Source organism: Eptatretus burgeri, chromosome 14, assembly GCF_056783735.1.
Source record: "Eptatretus burgeri isolate ZD-2024b chromosome 14, Ebu_testis_v1, whole genome shotgun sequence".
NCBI lineage: Eukaryota > Metazoa > Chordata > Myxini > Myxiniformes > Myxinidae > Eptatretus > Eptatretus burgeri.
Genome location: NC_140974.1, coordinates 64,426,964 through 64,440,754, shown reverse-complemented (window position 1 = coordinate 64,440,754; position 13,791 = coordinate 64,426,964). Strand labels below are relative to the sequence as shown.

Sequence of the window (13,791 nt, the reverse complement as noted above, 5' to 3'; positions counted from 1 at the left end):
GGCGTCATTGTGTCATATTGCATATCACAAGATGAGGCGTTGAATTCTGAACATTTTGGCGTTAGTTGCATGCAAATTGAATAAAAATTGACCGTGTTATCGTAAAAAGACGATTTTGACCTTTTTGTGACCTTGACCTTGACCTTTGACCCGAACGATCCCAAAATCTAATGGAATGCTTCCTGGCTAATAACCAATCATCCCACAAAATTTCATGTAATTCGGTTTAATACTTTTTGAGTTATACGAATCACAAGATTACAAATAAATAAATAAATAAATAAATAAATACACGCCGACCAAAACATAACCTTTCGCAGAATGCGAAGGTAACAAGTCTGAAGACGACGATGGTTCACGAGCGGTATTTGACGATGTAGATTGTTTCAGAAGTCAAGGATGAGACAATGTGATAATTTTTGACCAAGTTATAAAAATGATCAACATGATGTGGTATGAGTGACAGGTTATTAGCTGCAAAATGTCGAAAACCCGGTTTCGTTCAACAACTTTCAAAATTTGACCTTTGCATAACCTTTAAAGGTCACAAAACAATGTTGTGGACATTAAAATAAGGAAACAGGATACGTGCTATAGCTTAATGGAGTTAGTTCATCGAAGAAGGTCGAAAACCCGGTTTGATTCCCACAACTTTGAAAATTTGACCTTTGTTGCCTTTAAAGATCAAAGGTCAAGGATTATGACCTTTGGTGCAAAACTTCCTCTGGAACATTCCAGGAACAATATAACGTCATATAGGCTATATGGCATTTCGCACTCCTCAGATTATCCATACTTTGATGAAATCAGCGTAAAAACAAACTTGAAGGGGGCGCCACGGGCAAGGTGTTCGAGATAGAGCAAAATGGTTTCAAGACTTTAGGTGGGGAATGACCAAGATTATGCATAAAAAAATATTGTCATCGTAGCTCTCGAAGTTTGGGCGGTCGTATGATTTTTCTGTCAAAATTCGCAATTTTCTAAGTTCGTGACCTTGACCTTGGGACGAAAATGAAAAATCGGACAACGACAAGTTTTAGATAATTCATTTTGCTGTTCAAATACAGAAGAACCCATTCCATTCAGTCAATTCCCTTGGAGAAGATAGATTTTTAATCTGACTACCCCCTAAAAATGGCTATTTTTTGGGCGTGGCTCCGCCCACAATGGATTCATCCAGGAAAACACAACCAGACATTGATATCGAACACATAACCAAGTTTCATCAAGATCGGATCAAAGTCCACAGAGTTATGCTCTGGACAGAAAGACACACAGACACACAGACACACACAGACGTAACGAATATTGTGGTCACTCTGGCTGGCGCTCGTGAACCAATACATTTTGAGTGCTTTATCGTTAATAAACCGTTGCGGCCTGTTCCAATTCAAGGCATTGTTCAACAGGCCGAACAAAATGGCAAATTAAGATCCGAGCGAGGTCACCGAGGATGTGCTTGAAGACCCCATTGAGAGCGAGGTGTCCGAGGATGCGCCTGATAAAGGTTAAAATTAAATAAGGCCATTAATAATCTTCAAAAGGGGTGTTTTAATTAACTCAAACACACAAATTTTACTCATTCACTCCCTTGGAGTTCCGTTTGTGTGCATGTGAAGTTTCAGGCCGCTAGGTTTCATGGTTTTTGAGTTATGGAGGAGACACACATACAGATACTGAATGACTGACTGACACACTAACATTTTATTATTGTAGATGTATGTATGAATGCACGTATGCTCTGTCTCTGTGTTTGTATGTTACCAGCGGAGTATCGCTTGTGTGTACATATTCATGTCTGTGCACCAGGGCCATTGATTACATGAGAATACCCCGTGCGTGTACACTTTCGGCTTGCTCAGTGAGACGTGTAAAAATTATATATATATATATATATATATATATATATATATATATATATATATATATATATATATATATATATATATATATCATGAGAATAATCCTGGATGAGCCCTTGAGTGGTGGAGGCCCCGGGGCACGTGTTGGGTGATGAAGGCCCCGGGGCACGTGTCCCAGTTCCATCCATCCATCCATTGGGACCAGACTCTGTGCAGAGCGTTCGTGCTGCCTAAGCAGTCTCCTGTGCTATTGGGCACCATCCTGCACGGGTCGCCACTCCAACACAGGATAGCAGTAAGCTGGTACTCATTTTGCTGACCTCACAAAGATGACAGGCAGAGTCAACCCCACCTGGTATTAATTCAACAGCACTCAGGGAGATTTGCACTCAGGATCCTTGGATCCCAAACCCAACACCCTCACCATTAAGCCAACACCAGGCAGAGTGTCCCAGTTTCCCTTGCGTAAATCCGGCCTGGAGGACAGTCCACGCATTGATGTTTTGGCCTGGGTGTGAAATACCAGGATTACAGTTTATACCTGTATCGGGATTCGAACCTTCTCAGACACTTCTTCTTCGAAAGTTTAAATAATTCTTCTTCTTCTTCTTCTTCTTCTTCTTTCGCACCCAAGCTGCACAGCTCAGAGGCGAGTATTCATACCTACCTCGAAGCTATCCTGCCAGTCCCACAAAATCATTTATAATGTAGTCAGTGTCATGGCACAATACCTACAAGTTACATTCCAATATTTTTCACTCGGTCTATCTGTTCCCACTCAAACTAAGGCCATATTGGCTGTGAGAGTCGAGGTGACCCAACACGTCTTTTCCAGTGCTCAAAATCATGGTGGTCGCTGTCAAGTTTGAGAAAAAAATTCCCTTTGTCATCGCTTCGCAGTGGACTTGTAAAAACCGTCAAAAGTTTGTCTCGTACATTTAAGCAGAAACGCTGTTCTTTGCCTTTATGTGTCATTCAATCGGTTTTGGCCTGTTGGGCATTCCCATCTGAGCATGTAGCTCATGGTCCAGAGATACCAAGTACAAATCACGCATACTGTGTTTACTTGTATTTTTGTCTCCTGGAGCCCTTGTAATTCAAGGAAGAGTCCACTGATGCCGTTTAGTGTTCTTACCCTGCTGGTGATGGAGGTATAAGCTCCACCAAGAGCTTTGGATCGCTGAAAATAAAACAGAACCCCCCCCAGATCATACCATGCACAAGGTACCAAACTTTACAAATCTAAAACGACAGCAGGTGCATTTTCATGTGCTGGCGAAGGAAGCGAACATCGCTTCGCCGATACCAACTTTCCGAGCAATGAAAACAGATAATTTCACCCGTGTTCTGCAGTCAGTTCCCTGATCCGTTGAAGGTTCCCTTTCGCTTTCACAAAGACCTTCAGAGGGCAATGTTTGCAATGCTTGACATCATTTTTCAAACTCATCCCTGTGGATTAGGGGAAGTCCATGGAATGCATCACTGCATTGAAAGTTGTTTCTATCAAAAGTTCAGGATAAACGGTTATGAATGCAGGCTCAACCATGATGTTTTGTCCATCATTGTTGTAATGTAGACCTGATCATTGTTCTCACGGAGACCTGATCATTGTTCTAATGTAGACCTGATCATTGCTCTCACGGAGACCTGATCGTTGTTCTCACGGAGACCTGATTATTATTCTGATGGAGACCTCATTGGCCCTCGCAACTAAATCAACCCTCAGGAGTAACTTATGTCGGCGTTTCATATAAATTAGTTTTCATGCCGTTTGTTTGTAATTCGAAGACGGTGTGAATCACGCGATGTGTAATTGTGTTATTATGCAGATTCATTGACCCACATAATTGTGTTATTTATTCCACAGATTGAATGTCCACACATAATTGCGATATTATTGTGACAACCACGCCAGCGTTTACTTTTGGCGAGAATAATAAACGTAAGAGAGGCAAACCTGAGTGTAGTTGAGAATACTGCAAACAGATTTCGATACAAACAGGATCTTTCCACGATCGCATCCCACCACAAATAAAAAGCCATCTGCTGCCTGAAAAGGAGAAACAGAGAGAGAGAGAGAGAGAGAGAGAGAGAGAGAGAGAGAGAGAGAGAGAGAGAGAGAGAGAGAGAGAGAGAGAGAGAGAGAGAGAGAGAGAGAGAGAGAGAGAGAGAGAGAGAGAGAGAGAGAGAGAGAGAGAGAGAGAGAGAGAGAGAGAGAGAGAGAGAGAGAGAGAGAGAGAGAGAGAGAGAGAGAGAGAGAGAGAGAGAGAGAGAGAGAGAGAGAGAGAGAGAGAGAGAGAGAGAGAGAGAGAGAGAGAGAGAGAGAGAGAGAGAGAGAGAGAGAGAGAGAGAGAGAGAGAGAGAGAGAGAGAGAGAGAGAGAGAGAGAGAGAGAGAGAGAGAGAGAGAGAGAGAGAGAGAGAGAGAGAGAGAGAGAGAGAGAGAGAGAGAGAGAGAGAGAGAGAGAGAGAGAGAGAGAGAGAGAGAGAGAGAGAGAGAGAGAGAGAGAGAGAGAGAGAGAGAGAGAGAGAGATGGCAAAGCATATTTCAAACCAGAATTCGGAGCAACAAATACATAAATAACTAAATAAACAAGGGGAGAGGGAAGAGGAGTACAAAATAAATCAAGTAGGGGGTACTTTGGGAATCACACTAAAATACACAATATGGTGTCTGTCTGTCTGTCTGTCTGTCTGTCTGTCCTTGGGCCTGGCGATATATCGATATACCCGTCACAGAGATATAATTTTTCATATCGATATACCGAAAAAAATTGATATGAAAAAAAATCCGGTAGATCACCAACAAATCAAAGAAAGGTGTTTACAATGTTTAAATACCGTTCATGATTTAAAAAGCTTTGATGCACTCGGCGTCTCAGCTAAACATGGAACAAGAACAGTGGAATGTACGACGTCGAAATGTAACAGGTAGTAGGTAGAGTACGTTTTAACTTTTAACGCTCAGCATCCGAGCAATCGTGTTTTTCTTTGCCCTCATGGCTGGTTTTAAAGCAATTGCCAATTGGTTATTGTTTATATGAATCAGATGTGCTTTGGAAATCCCATGCCGAGTCAGTGATCTGTAATTACGGTATGAAAGCGATACCGGTACGGAGATGGCGATGGATTCCGACCTGTGCCGATTACCAAAACTGATCTCGATTTTAAAACAAAACCATTTTTAAAACTAGAAGGGCACTCGGGAGAGCGCATACCACCGCCCTGTAATGCCTGATCCACGAGAACATATCTGGCGCAATACATTTTTGAGATATCGTGCTATAAATCATTGTTGGCCCCATCTCTCAACAGTGAAAAATCACATAAGAAATTCTCGTAGTCGGATCCGGATCCGGATCTTCACCAAAATTGAATCATTTCTTCCTTGTCACACACCCAAAACGGCCACCAAGTTTTGTCCGAATCCGTGCACAACTTTTTGAGATATCGTGCTATATATCATTTTTGATCCCTATCTCTCAATGGTGAAGAATCACTGAAAAATTCTCGTTGTCAGATTCGGATCTGGGTCTTCACCAAAATCTAATTAATTCTTCCTCGTCACACACCGAATCTGTCCACCAAATTTCATCCGGATCCGTTCACATCTTTTTGAGATATCCTGCACACAAACAGACAAACACACAGAAAGGGATGAAAACAACCTCCTTCGCCTTTGGTGGTGGAGGTCACAACTTGAAGTTGGAAGTGAGATAACAGTTCTCATCGTGGGGACAAAAAAAAGCCCCGTGTCGGAATACTTTGAAAAATTACCGTGTGTCAATGATGTGTACGTCATATTTGAATACGTAATGGACCATTGAACCATTGCATGTTTTTGGAACCTGCATTAAATTATTTCATTTTATTACTATTATTAATAATAACTAGCAAATACCAACCGTCGCTTCGCTGACGGGAATACGAAAGGGGTGGGGGAGAAAAGACGGGGGGGGGAGATGGAGAGAGTGGTGGGGAAGATAGATGGGAGAGAGTGAAGAGGTGGGTGAAGGGGAAAAGAGCGAGGAGTTTGGGAGTGAGGAGGGGTAGAGGAAGACCCCAAAGAGCGAGGTGGCCGAGGATGCGCCTAATAAAGGATATAATTAAATAATGCCATTAATTATCTTCAAAATGGGTGTTTTAATTAACCCAATACCCCAATTTTCAGTCATACACTTCCTTGGAGTTTTCTTCGTATGCATGCAAAGTTTCAGGCTGCTCGGTTTTATGGTTTTGGAGTTATGGAGGAGACACACACTGACCATGATACATTTGGTCGTTATTTATCCAATCTCAACCAAACTTAACAGGAAGACGAAGGGTCTCATGATGAAGGTTGAAGAGACTTCATTTGCCTCCTAAAAAGCCCGGTGTTGGCTTAGTGGTTGGGGTGGTGGCTTGGGGACTCAAGGGTCCTGAGTTCGAGCCACGTCGGCCGCTGAATTGACACCAGGGGGTTGACTCAGCCTGTCATCCTTCTGAGGTCGGTGAAATGAGCACCACCGTGCTCTAGTAATAGGGGCACTGCATCAGCAGCATAGCCGTTCCCATAACCAACGATGCAATCAGCAGCTGAAACAGCTGTACATGAAGGGATTTGCCTCCTTCCCTCAGGGGTTTTTCTGCCTTGGACGAAATCCGTATTAAGGTGTATATCTGTAAAGATGGCTATTCGTGGCATGTTTTTTTCCAAGGCCTCTTCTCAAAACAAAATTAATAACAACACTAATGATAATAGCATAATAAATAATTGCAAAACAATATTAATACAAATAATATGCCGTGTTAACATGTATAAAGAGCTTATCATGGCGTTTCGAGCCTATATCTACTGTAATCTACATGTGTGCCTTTGAGAGGATAATAACATGATCCTTCCTGCCGCTCCCATAGGGAAGAAGTGTGCTCGTAAGATCAAAAAAAAAAGGAAAATGAGGGATGTGAAAGGACAGTAAACTGGGTGAATTGGAATGTGGAAGTCAGCAATATTGTGGAAACCATGAATAAGGAGGCTTCTATTGATTAGATCATACTTTGAGTGGGAGAGAAGAGGTGGTGAAATTGATAGGATCAGGAAAAGAAAGAGAAGGGAGCATGATGGCAGAGAGAAAGTAGGGTACAGGAGTGTGGGAGCGGTGGGGAGAGAAGGGAAAGACGTTTTTAGAGTTATGGGGAGGGTTGTGTATGTGGCATGGGTCAGACATTCCGCCATATTTGCGTACATAATAACTAGATGGCTCAAAGATGGAAAAAAAAAAGACAGACTTTGGAGTACGTTACCCTGAGGATAAGATGTTTCAGCTCTTCATCTGACAGAAAAGAAGGTTTGTAATTCACTTCGATGTACGCTGCACTCACACCTGCGAGAGAGATTTTCACAAAACAATCAATCCTCAAATTGTTTGAAAAAAAATTTTTTTTTTAATTTTGTTCTTAATACAGTGAAAACCATCATGGCTGAAATTTTTGTCAAAAAAAAAATTTGATATATTTATATATTTGTGTCTGTTTTTGACAGGATCTGTTTTAACGCATTCTTGGGTACACCTGTTCATGAAATGTGGAGTTTTGCTGCAATTTTGCTGCAATTTTGCTGCATTTGAGCCATTACTCAATTCCATATGGATTATTCCCATACCAGTATATCAAAGGTAGAGTATGACGACCGCAAATAAAAGTTTCATGATCACCACTTTTGTCGGTTTTAAACTAGTGTGATGCTTTCTGATTGGGGTTAGAAGAGAGGGAACCACTTTTTAGTTATTACCAACAGAAATAAGATGTTTTTTGTTTTTTTTAAATGTCAGCTTGAAACAACCTAACTATCTATTGTCACGTGACCAGGGTAAAAGTAGCTTGGGGGACATTCAGAAGGTTAAGTCATGTCGTCGAAGGAGGATACAGTGAAACCTTGCCTCGATGGCAAGTACCACATGATTTAACGGTTCAGATTACCAAAACAAATGAGGAGGATAAAACTGTCAATTAAAGGAAAGACTGTGTTACAATGTGTGGATTACAAAATTTTTTTAAGTCTTTATCACAATCACAACAATCCCCACGTAAAACTCAGGTTTCAACAGCAATTAAAACATTACAACATTCATTAATTTTATCATGTATGAACCATATCCCTCGATGCATACCATTGAACTCTGGGTCGCAGGTCAAAGGATCCTTTTGTAGTAGAGAATGAGATAATCGCGACTCAACTACTCAACATTGATGCTACTCAACACTACTGGATCTTGGAGAATTGAACAAGGAATTAAGGGAGGAATAAAAGAAAAAGAGAAGCAGACAAAGAGAAGGAGGAAGACTGTTGCTGGTGGATAGGTGGTACAATGAGTGAAAGCGGCAATGGCCTTGCCGATAAGATGGCACGGATAATCCGACCAAAGGAGGTTGTTAAGCAACAAAAAGCATCGGTCACTCTGTCGACTGGTGTGGGACAAAGGTGAAACCAGGTAGTATCAGTGCAGTGACTGCTTGGGGCAGGAACACAGAAGTGCAAGGTGTTTCAGAAGGTATGAATCAACCAAGATGGTGGCACCCAGATGAACACTTGTACTGCGAGGCAGAGACAAAAAACTAAGCCCCACCTCCACATGATGATTCAGCAGCTATCATACCTTGGTGTGTGCATATGCACCATTGAAGCCATTGTGGAGCATAAAGGGAAACCATGATTACCACCGTCAGCATCCACTCCAGCGATGGATCCCAAACAGGTAAACACACTCGTTCCAATCCTGCTGTACATGCACGGATTCAAAATGCTCTCTTTCCTCACAAAGTCCTTCCTTGGCAGACCTGCACTCTTATCCACCTCCAAGGCTTTCATCCACAGCTTGATAGAGTACTGCTCTCCTCTCTGAGCTGGCGCTCCTACCTCACACCTTGCTCAACTTGACACCGTGAAAAACAAGGCCTTCAAGATCATTGGAATCTCCCACAATGAAGCTCATTCTATGGGTCTATCACTTTCACATCGCAGACAGGTCAGTGGTTTCTCTGTCTTCTTCCGCATCATTTCTGGTCTTGCACACTCTGCCCTCTCCAGGTTTCATTTCCCCCCCCCATGCTTTTGCAGGGCGTACATGGTCCACCAGCACCCCCCCCCCCCCACCCGCCTCCCCCAGGCAAAAATGGTATAGTTTCAGCTATGGTATGTGAGAGTACAACTCTCATATACCATAGTTGGCAACAAGTCCAACAAAAGTAGTCTGTAGCTGTAGAGAATCACTATACGCAAGGAATGCTAATTTTGCCTGGGAATTTATACCTTCACTTCCTCGCGTATTCCTCAGACAGCTTGAGTATCTAGAATCACCGGCTTTCCATTCTTGTCCACCATAAAGGCCCTGTCACACCTTGACGATTTAGCCAGCGTATGCCGACGTATGAAAAATTTGTCTAAAACGCTGGCACACGTCGAATACGTTATGGGTAAGTTTTGTATACGTTAAGAGCACGCTGGCATACATCGTAGTACGCTAGCATACGTCGTAGTACGCCGAGCTCGTCGACAAATTTTAACATGCTTGAAATTTTTCGACGTATGCCAGCGTATGACTCACACGTTCCGCATATGCTGGCCATAAGTTGTAAGCACGTTACGCGGTCCTTGACACACAACACATGTTACTTGTAAGTTACTCATAAGTCGAAACACGTCGAGGTAATGGTTAGCGTCAGTGTTCCAGACTCCATTGTTTTTTTTTTTTTGTTTTTTTTTTTCTTCGGCATGATGGTGATGTTGACACTTCGATTTCTAGTGCGGTTATAATATAATATAATTAATAGGCTGCCGCTCAACGATTTAAATCATAACCGCACCAGAAATCGAAGTGTCAACATCACCGTCATGCCGAAGAAAAAAAAACCATGGAGTCTGGAACACTGACTGGTTCTTCCTGTGTGAACCCCATTTTTATATACCAATTCCCCTAACCTAAACGCTGCCAATACGCCATTATACGGTAGCTGTAAGTTAGTAACACGTTCAGTAAGTTCTGTGGTCGTCCGGAAGATGTCAAATACATCTACATACGTCAATATGCATTGGAGATACGTAACTCATAGGTTCAAAGCACGTTACTCATAGGTTAGAAATAAGTTTCGGGTACGCTAAACATTACCTCGACGTGTTTCGACTTATGAGTAACTTCCAAGTAACGTGTGTCGACGCGTGTCAACGATCGCGTAACGTGCCTACAACTTATGGCCAGCGTATGCAGAACGTGTGCGTCATGCGTTGGCATACGTCGAAAAATTTTCAACATGCTGAAAATTTGTCGAAGTACTCGGCGTACTACGTCGTAGGCCAGCGTGCTTCAGCGTGCTCTTAACTTATACAAAACTTACCCATAACGTATTCGACGTGTGCCAGCGTATTCGGCAAATTTTTCATACGTCGGCATACAGTGGCTAAAACGTCAAGGTGTGACAGCGGCTTGATACTTCGATGTCTAGTGGGGTTATAATTTGAATCGTCGAGCCGCAGCCTATTAATAGGCTACGCCACGTGATCGTCGGCGATACGCTGCCGCGCTATGAATAAGTTAGACTATCGTTGGGCATAGGTTGTGAACGCTGATAACACGATCAGCATTCGTTGATATAAGTAATCTATATGTTATCGAAACGTTCTGTTGTTGTTGTGGTTCGTCTTTTGGCTGCTCCCGTCAGGGTCGCCACAGCGGATCATCCATTATGATCCGCATACTGATTTGGCATAGGTTTTACGCCGGATGCCCTTCCTGACGCAACCCTGGCCGCCTCTTACGACACAGGGATAAGGATTGGGTTTCGCCATGATTCCGGGCTGCCCTACACCCTCTCATCGTGCAGCCCAGTGCAGAGTCCCATCCTCAAGCGATCCTCCAACCCAAGCCTCCGAGTAGCCGGATTACAGGCGCACGCCACTACACCCGGTCATGTTATCAAAACGTTCTGTGTACGTTACTAATATATTATGCATACGTCCAACTCGTTATGAATACGTCCAAAACTGTGAAAAAAAAACATCAATAGTTCAGCGTACGCCAGCGTTTTACATACATTTTGATACCTTGCCATACGCTGGCTAAAACGTCAAGGTGTGACAGGGCTTTAATATCTGGTTTTCGGATCCCTGCTGGTGTGGGGATCCTCGGTTCCTCGACGGCCATGAACCCACGCTGTCGCAGTCGATCGCAGACGGAGCATGAGACCGTGTCATGTCACATGACTATCACACCGTCGGTCCTCACACCTGCCTGGGATATGTGGTTAAGAGACTCTTTCGCTCAACAACCTGCATCACACCATCCCTCGTTTCCTGGTCCCCTTGTACCATGGCTCAACCTCGATCTGGTGGGGAGCAAATTGCCCCTCACCTTCACCGAGTCAATAAAAGCCCTACCGGACTGGAGCCGCGATCGACTCAGTACCCAGCCGTTTGGCTCTGGTACTTTGTTCGCCTCTAGTAGGCCTCGCCCATCAACAGATCTGTCTAATAGTCTGGCCGAGATGGCGGTCGCATGTTTGGTAGATCTGTGGCGTCCTCCACTGTAATTCAGGTTGTACGTGTTCCGGGTCCTCACCTCATCTCCCAGTTTCATTCCAATGACAGCCCTTACGTAAGGGTTGGCAGACTGTTTGAGCCCTCACAACCGTCTCTCATGCAGGATGGGAATGGTCACTGTGAACTGGGGCAAGCACAGTCCGCCATCAGCTGGTTGGACGTGAAAGTATGCCACAGGGCTATCCTTAGGCGTCCTCAGCCACAACCTAACATGATGGCGCATTTGCACATCCAAGCTGTGCAGAGTCCCTCTTCTGGCTACTCCCAAGACAAGCCCGTGCTGAAGTTTGGGCAGAAGGTGATTTCTCAGGATAAACATTCCTTGCTGAGGCTTCAGCGGTGCTCATCTTAAATTCCTCAGTCCATCCTCGAGAGTGGCACCATGGGATGGCACAGCACCCTGGGGCTGGAACTGAATTCCCAGATATCTTAACTGGCTCGCTGCGTCCAGCATGCTCAGGTTCCGCTGTCCGAGATGAAATACTTCAGAAGTATCTATCATGTACCACTTCGCCTTTGCGTCCATGGCAACCACGAGAGTCACAGACTTCCCGCATTCAACGCCAGACCCGCTGCAGTCGGACAATCTTGCACCACATCCAAAGACCGTTGGGGCCCAGATGAAGTCCGTGCACACAAGACAAGGTCATCGGCAAATGCCAGAGCTAGCACCAATGTTTCCCCAAGTCTTGCCCCCACTCCCTCTCGGATGTTTCTTATCACCTCATCCAACACAGAGTTGAACAAGATGGGGGAGAGGGGATCACCTTGTTTGACTCCGTGGGTCATCAAAATTGGTAAATCACGACAGCAGTCCAAGTATGTCATGCAACCATTGTACGACTGCTCGATGTATTAAAGGAGGGGTAGCGGAGCACCCATCCTGGTAGCCACACGGAGCAACACACCATGGTTAACAGAGTCAAAAGCCTTGGAAACATCCAACACACCGAGTAATAAAGATTGGAGGTTCTGGGTGGCATCCCGAAGGATGGTGTCGAGAAGCATCACGTTCTCGGCGCACACATCACCTTTCCTAAAAAGCCCGCTGCGCCAGATGCACCTCAAAAGCAGATGAACACCATCTGGCGATGATTTTATGGTGCAGACGCATGAGGAAACTACTAATCATGATTCGTCAGAACTCAGGAGCACTCTTCAGGTCATCAACCTTTGGGATAAGTACCATTCTGTGTTGTTTAAGACACAGTGGTAAGTACCCCGCAAGCAGCCACAGATTGAACATCTTGCTCAAGCAGCTGTTTGGTATGGATCGGATCAGCCGAAAGCTGATACAGTCCATGCTGGGTGCGCCATTCTTCAACAAGATCTTTTCCCTCACCACATTCTGGGATGTGATTGGTCGCACCAGCTGCCACAATGTCGTGGTGTTGTCCTGATGTTCAGCAGCCACTTCTGATTCCCTTTCAAAAATGCCTTTCCAGAAGCCTTTCCATAAACGTATGAGTGCCTCCCAGAGTCAAGAGATTCAAATGTCTTCCAATGTTCTCTTACCGCGCAAAGAACGTAGATGTTGCACGGCCATTCGGAGCACAGTGAGCTTGTCCAGACGCCTGGCCATTGCACTGCACGTCGGCACCATCGCTGCCAGCTCCTCAATTAGCCCATTCATCTTGTCTCTCCTTCTCTTCTCAATCTGGCTGTGTGCCTCCCTGGGTGTGGCACACAAAAATGAAAGTAAGACTGCTGATTGGCTGTACCAGGCCATAAATGAGAAGATACAATTAATTGATCAGGTCATTTGCAAGAAAATAATAAAAAGAAGACACTGAGGATTCAGAACAGAGATCAGATGTGACGTCATCATTGAACTGGGATGTAAAGGAACCAAAAATTGCAATGCTTTGTTACTCTGCAGTTAAACGCCAAAGAGGTAAATGAAAGAGGAAGCAAATAGACACCTAAGTGAATGGTGATACAAAGTATGTCTTAAACCTTTGAGCTGTAGTAACCGATTGACCAGCCACGATTCAAACCTCCATATACCCGAGCGACTGGTTTACCGGCTGCTATTCAAACCTCCATATACTCGAGCGATTGGTTTACCGGCGCGATTCAAACCTCCATATACTCGAGCGATTGGTTTACCGGCCATTATTCAAACCTCCATACACCCGAGCGACTGGTTTTCCGGCCATTATTCAAACCTCCATATAATCGAGCGATTGGTTTACCGGCCATTATTCAAACCTCCATATACCGAGCGACTGGTTTTCCGGCCACCATTCAAACCTCCATATACCCGAGCGACTGGTTTACCAGCCATTATTCAAACTTCCAGATACTCGAGTGACTGGTTTACCGGCCATTATTCAAACCTCCATATACCCCAGCGACTG

At 44.2% G+C, this 13,791-nt stretch overlaps 1 protein-coding gene across 9 annotated transcripts in view; it reads right to left on the bottom strand.

Moving 5' to 3' along the window:
• BMAL1 (basic helix-loop-helix ARNT like 1) overlaps window positions 1-13,791 on the bottom strand; it is a 107,057-nt gene that overhangs the window by 43,561 nt on the left and 49,705 nt on the right. For 8 of the 9 annotated variants that reach the window (XR_015051334.1, XR_015051333.1, XM_085855250.1 and 5 more), the window contains 3 exons: window positions 12,947-13,104; window positions 7,144-7,223; window positions 3,820-3,912 (listed from right to left, as the gene is read on the bottom strand). Coding sequence is in view for 7 of the 9 variants with exons in the window: in XM_085855250.1 (XP_085711376.1) it covers window positions 3,820-3,912; window positions 7,144-7,223; window positions 12,947-13,104 (331 nt within the window). In the remaining 2 variants the exon portion in view is untranslated. The remainder of the gene's footprint in view (window positions 1-3,819; window positions 3,913-7,143; window positions 7,224-12,946; window positions 13,105-13,791) is intronic. The other variant, XM_085855247.1, reaches the window with a different exon arrangement.